The sequence below is a fragment of the Engystomops pustulosus genome, chromosome 2 (assembly GCF_040894005.1).
Source record: "Engystomops pustulosus chromosome 2, aEngPut4.maternal, whole genome shotgun sequence".
In the NCBI taxonomy this organism is placed as follows: domain Eukaryota; kingdom Metazoa; phylum Chordata; class Amphibia; order Anura; family Leptodactylidae; genus Engystomops; species Engystomops pustulosus.
In genome coordinates this window covers 221,811,824-221,817,823 of record NC_092412.1, presented here as the reverse complement: position 1 = coordinate 221,817,823, position 6,000 = coordinate 221,811,824, and the positions used below count along the sequence as shown (strand labels likewise).

The window sequence follows — 6,000 nt, the reverse complement described above, 5'->3', positions numbered from 1 at the left end:
AATAAATAATGTCAATCAGAAGTAAAATTTGTTACGCAGCAAATAAGCCCTCACACAGGGAAAATGAAAAGGTTATAGATTGAAAAATGAACGCAAAAGGGTTAATATTCAATGCTGATTTATTTCTCATTACCTGTCAAATGATCCACTGAAATGTTAACTAGAAAGAACCAGAAAATTCCACTGAAATGTTCCAATTTTTTTTTTAATTTGCAGTTGCATAACTAACAGGAACCCATCACTTGAACCACCCCTGGGGTGTATCTGTGGCCAATCACCATAGCTCGCCCTGCCTATAAATTACAAGGTAAGTGGAAAGCCACTCATCAGGAGGAGGGAGAGGCGCTCAGTATCTTCTAGAGACGCATCATCCAGCAGCTGTAGTCACATATTGTCTTTTCTTTCAGGTGCCTCAGGATGAATTCTCCACCTATCTGTGCTGTACTGCTGCTGGCAGGTTTCCTGATCCAGACAAGTGCAGCTTCCAGTCAAGGTAATTTTTTTTCTCCTTAACCATTGTGTCCCAATATATGACAATATATCTATTTAAATTGTAATATTATTTGTTCGAAAACATATTTTTTACATTTTTTAATTCTTACATTATATTGTCACCTAATATGTTCCTCAAGGGCTGTTAACCAAGCACACTGACATACTGGATCCACACTGACATACAGGATCCAGTCATGTTTAGACTTCTTATACTTTTAGAAAAAAAAAAAGGTTTCAAAATTATGCAAATTAGATTGAGGGGCTCTAGACTCCATAGGTGTTAATGGAGCCTATGAAGAATGCAAATACGTTTTCCAAGGTGTTAAATGGAAAACAATACCTCCTTTTGCTACCTTGAAAGGCAGCCCCCTTGAATACATTTTTGGAAAAACCAGGGCATAAGAAGCTTAAAGGGGTTGTCCACTTTCAGCAAATAATTAATATAGTTTGTGTAAGGAAAAGTTATACAATTTTCCAATATATTACTATTATACTATTAGTACTAGTATTAGTATTATACTATTAGTACTATTATACTATTAGTACTAATATACTATTAGTTTTAGGTTAGCTGTATGAGTGGTCCTGGCCTAAAGAAGACAGTGTGGGGCCCCTCACTTGATGGTAGAGAGCGTGATTAGCCAAATTTGGTGCTAAAACGAATAAAGACTCATTATGGGGATTAGAGAAAATAATTATAACTGCACTGGAATTGGGAAAGCAGCACATACTAAGGGATGTAGAGAGTTAGAGTTGGTGAAAGTTCCTCTTTAATGCTCTTTACGCTGTGGTGAGTGGATAGTGTGAGCTATGAGTAGATTGAAATCAGTTTTATATGATTATTACCCTTCTAAACAGCCCAGAAGAATGCTTTTGTTGACCTAGATGAGCAGTTAGAAAGATATTTTATTGTGTTTTGGTCCCAATTATTTGTAGAATTTACATACATATGTATCAGGGCCTCTGCGCCACGTGCAGTGGCGTAGAAGCTCTGAAATAATCGCAACTGCTAGGTTATTGCTAGCACTTGCGATTATTTAGCCCTTTCCGTCACCTTCAAGCCAGTGGGGCGTGAAGGGGCGTGAAGTGGGGGCGTGGTCGGATGGCGCAGGGCGTTACTGTCCCAGCGCTTGTGCCCACGCTGCAGCCACATGTGATAAGTCGTTTAAAAGAAATCTACCGTTAAAATGTTCATGATAAACCAGGGACACTTACTCATACATCCAGGCAGCGTGATTGTGGTAATCTTCTTATATTTGTTATCCTTTGCCTCCTTTCTTCTAAAGTCAACTTTTTAAATTATGCTAATGAGTCTGAAGGGCTCTGACGCTGGCGTTTCCATAGTTCCTCAGTCATGTCTTTTCACTTGTTGTTACAATTAGCTGAGCAGGTCTCCCCCTAAACTTCTTGCAATTTTTAGATTACACAGGTTGAGGGAGGAAGGAGAGAGCAGGGAGAGGAGGAGACATGTTCTGTTATTTATAACAGTCTGTAAAGTTACAGCACTGAGAGGCTCTGGAAACACCCACCAGAGTCCCTCAGACTCATTAGCATAATGTTAAAAGTTTATTTTAGAAGTAAGGAGGACATAGATAACTGTTAGATTACTATATTCACTGTACCTGGATCTATAAGTAAGGGTCCCTAGCTTATCCATGCTTGATTTTGATGGTAGATTTCCTTTACCTTAATAAACAGAAATAGGGATGACACAAGTTAAAAATCTGCAGTTAAAAATCTTGTTCTTGCCTGGGTTCCAAACCTGCAACACCTGTGATTGGTGCTAGTACTGATCTCAAGTGTTAACTGCATAAATGCCGCTGACAGAGTCGCCTGTGGCATTTAAATAGATGGGGTTGGGGTACATGTACTCCAGTACTAATGTGCCGACTCACTGTGCACCACCATTTCAGGGAGGATCGGGCCTTCCCATGACTTTAATGGGTACTGTGATCCTCCCCAACATTTACATGCCTGTGTGCACGTGCCAGATCAATTTAAATGTTGCTGGTGACTTTGCGCCTGCGAATCGTGCCAGTGTTACCGCCAGAGGAAGGGGGGGAGGACAGTTGAGCCGGTACCTGGACCCAGAGTTTGCTGTTCGAGTCTGCTCATCCATAATCATAAATCAATGTAATAATAGTATGTTTTATCATATACTATATTGAAAAAATTATGTCCCCACTCCAACCTTTGCTCCTTCTATTACCGGTTTGTGTCACAGCATAGACTTACCAAGCTAAATTATCAAGAACAATATTAAATGGAAAGCATTTATCCTGTCCTCGTATATCTGCATATGTACAGACTTGAAAAAGCTTTTAGATACACTGCTCCATGCAGGAGAAGAAAGGAGCGGAAAATTATACTTCAAAGGTTTGATTACACTTTAAGGATTTGGTTTTGACTGACAGATATTTTTTCTTTTTTTTAAGGTGAAGAAAGCCTTCTGAGCTATGATATGATTCGGGAGTCTGCCAAAGAAGCCAGGGAGCTGGTGGATTCTGCATACTCCAAGACCAGGAAGGAGTAAGAATATATAAAAAGATAGGCAGTTCCAGAAATGAATATAATTGCAGCAATCACAGAGTGCTGCAGCGGCTGCTGACCCCAGAGAAACACTGCAGCACATCCATTGAAATTTTGGTGCTGACAGTAGTACATGACATGACATGACATAGTACATGACAGTACAGATAGGCTACTCCCTGTACTGTCATGTATTGTGTGCTTTTAATAGATTTGTAATAAAGCATCAAAATTTCAATAAATGTGCTGCAGTGTTTCTCCGAAATCTTCGGGGTTAAGGTCTGTTTAAAATAAGAATACACGGATGACAAATGTATCACAAGACACTTTAGATTAATAAGGGTGTACAAGTGGTCCCCTACTTAAAGGGAACCTACCACCACGAATCTACCTATAAAGGTAGATTGGGTGGTAGGTGGATGTAAGGGACGTGAGGAGAGCTCTTTTTAGAGCTAATCCTCACGTCCCCGCTAACTTTTGGGAAACTTTATTGACCTAATATGTAAATTTCGTTATGTGGCTACTGGGGCGTGGAGTAGCCGGCACGAGGCTACACAGCGCGGCTACTCCACGCCCCAGTAGCCACATTACTCCTCCTACCCTGTTGTGTACGGCTGCGCATGCGCAGTAGCTCCGGCCTCGGATCTGGGACTGCTCAGCCGGCGTTCTGCGCATGCGCATAACGCCATCATGACGGACGAGGGTGCGCAGCTACGAGGAGCTGCGCGCCGCACGCAACAGGATAGGAGGAGTAATGTGGCTACTGGGGCGTGGAGTAGCCGCGCTGTGTAGCCTCGTGCCGGCTACTCCACGCCCCAGTAGCCGCATAACGAAATTTACATATTAGGTCAATAAAGTTTCCCAAAAGTTAGCGGGGACGTGAGGATTAGCTCTAAAAAGAGCTATCCTCACGTCCCTTACATCCACCTACCACCCGATCTACCTTTATAGGTAGATTCGTGGTGGTAGGTTCTCTTTAAGAACACCTGACTTACAGACGACCCCTAGTTACAAACAGACCTCTGGATTTTGGTAATTTATTGTATTTCAGCCCTCGGCTACAATAAACAGCTATAACAGTTACCAAAAGGTGTCTGCAATGAAGCTTTATTGCTAATCCTGGTTGACATCCTAATAACAATCCAACATTTTTAAAATCCAAATGTCACAGAGACCAAAAAAGTTTTGACTGGGGTTACAATAATAAAGTATACAGTTTCGGCTTACATACAAATTCAACTAAAGAATTAACCTACAGAATCTTGTATGTAACCCGGGGACTGCCTGTATTCACACAAAGCATTCAACGTTTGTGTTTCAAAACGCATTGCAATAGCTGAAGTGAGATTTGCCTAATTAAATTGATGTAAACATTTGCGTTTACAAGATGCATCTGTTGACACAATAATACCAGATGCGATAACATCCCTTTAATGCATGCATTTGCTAATGAGATGTAAATACATGGAATTCAATACATTCAATAAAATTTAAATGTATTTTCAGTTTGAAGGTTCGCGCAAAAAGAGCAAATGCAAGAATATCGGATTTAAGGGCATTCTGCAACCAAGCTGTAGGTGGAGCAAGAAACTCCGCCCGAACAGCAGATTACAAGGATTTCACTATGATGCTCGTCGAAGAAAAGCTAAAATGCCTCTACCCAGGTGCCTCCAATGTATCAGGTATTGAAAATGGTTACAATAGAGGTGCCTCGCTAGTAATGTTTAGTAATAGCTTCCATATTACCTGGGACATGTTGTATTTGCAATCTCTGCTTGCTGTCATACTGTAGAAACCTTCATTATATTTATTTAGTGGATAAAAACTCTTCTGGTCACGTGATGGACACACAGGCGTGCGGCTTGTTAGGCCGGCGCCACACGTAGCGCTTTGTCTGCCCTTGCAAACGCAAACAAAGTCGCGCCCATCGGGGCGGGCCTCGGCCCGATCGCATCGGCGTTTCTATGGAAACACCTGCGATCGGGAACGAGCCGCCGGTGTTTCGGGTTAAATTAACGCGAAACACCGGCGGCTCATTCCCGATCGCAGGCGTTTCCCTAGAAACGCCGATGCGATCGGGCCGAGGCCCGCCCCGGTGGGCGCGACTTTGTCTGCGTTTGCGTTTGCAAGAGCAGGCAAAACGCTACGTGTGGCGCCAGCCTTACAGGCATAGCTAGTGGCTAAGCACCAGGGGCAGGTTAACACTGCCATGGGCCCTCATACCTACATATGGTACTAGAATCAAGTTTCTTGGGAAATGGAGGAGGCGTCCTTTCTGCCTGTTTTCAGTCTGCAGTTTTGGTATCTTTGGAGGATCTTCAAAGGTCCCGTTATGGCTCTTGTGTTCATGTGTATTGAGAGCAGGAACAAAGGTTTCATTGGTGAATGTTTTTTGCACTATAAAATTTGGAGGGTAGTTAAGGTGGACATGGGCCCCCTAGAAGACATGGGGTGATGCCACACGTCCTGTTTTTGGACCGTTTTAAAGCATGCAATTTCAATCTTTTTTTAAAACTTATCCGTTTTTGACTGTTTATCATGTGTTTGGCTGTTTATCACGTGGCGCTTTTGTCTGCGCTTGCAAACGCAAACAAAGTCGCGCCCACCGGGGCGGGCCTCAGCCCGATCGCATCGGCGTTTCTATGGAAACGCCTGCGATCGGGAACGAGCCGCTGGTGTTTCGCGTTAAATTTGCAAGCGCAGACAAAGCGCCATGTGTGGCCGGCCTAAGGTAAATAGTCAAAAACGGATGCGTTTCAAAAACACATTCGTTTATAAACGGACTGAAAACACATGCTTTAAAACGGTCCAAAAATGGGACGTGTGGCATCACCCTTAGGCCGGCGCCACACGTGGTGCTTTGTCTGCGCTTGCAAACGCAGACAAAGTCGCGCCCACCGGGGCGGGCCTCGGCCCGATCGCATCGGCGTTTCTATGGAAACGCCTGCGATCGGGAACGAGCCGCCGGTGTTTTGT

The 6,000-nt window shown here is 43.3% G+C and overlaps 1 protein-coding gene across 1 annotated transcript in view; it reads left to right on the top strand.

Annotated features, from left to right (window-relative positions):
- The first annotated feature begins 313 nt into the window (after positions 1–313).
- Positions 314–6,000, top strand: part of LOC140119328 (eosinophil peroxidase-like) — a 44,105-nt gene continuing 38,418 nt past the window's right edge. The window contains exons 1-3 of the mRNA XM_072138232.1: positions 314–493; positions 2,931–3,024; positions 4,531–4,706. Of these exons, the coding sequence (XP_071994333.1) occupies positions 418–493; positions 2,931–3,024; positions 4,531–4,706 (346 nt within the window). The 5' untranslated portion in view covers positions 314–417. The remainder of the gene's footprint in view (positions 494–2,930; positions 3,025–4,530; positions 4,707–6,000) is intronic.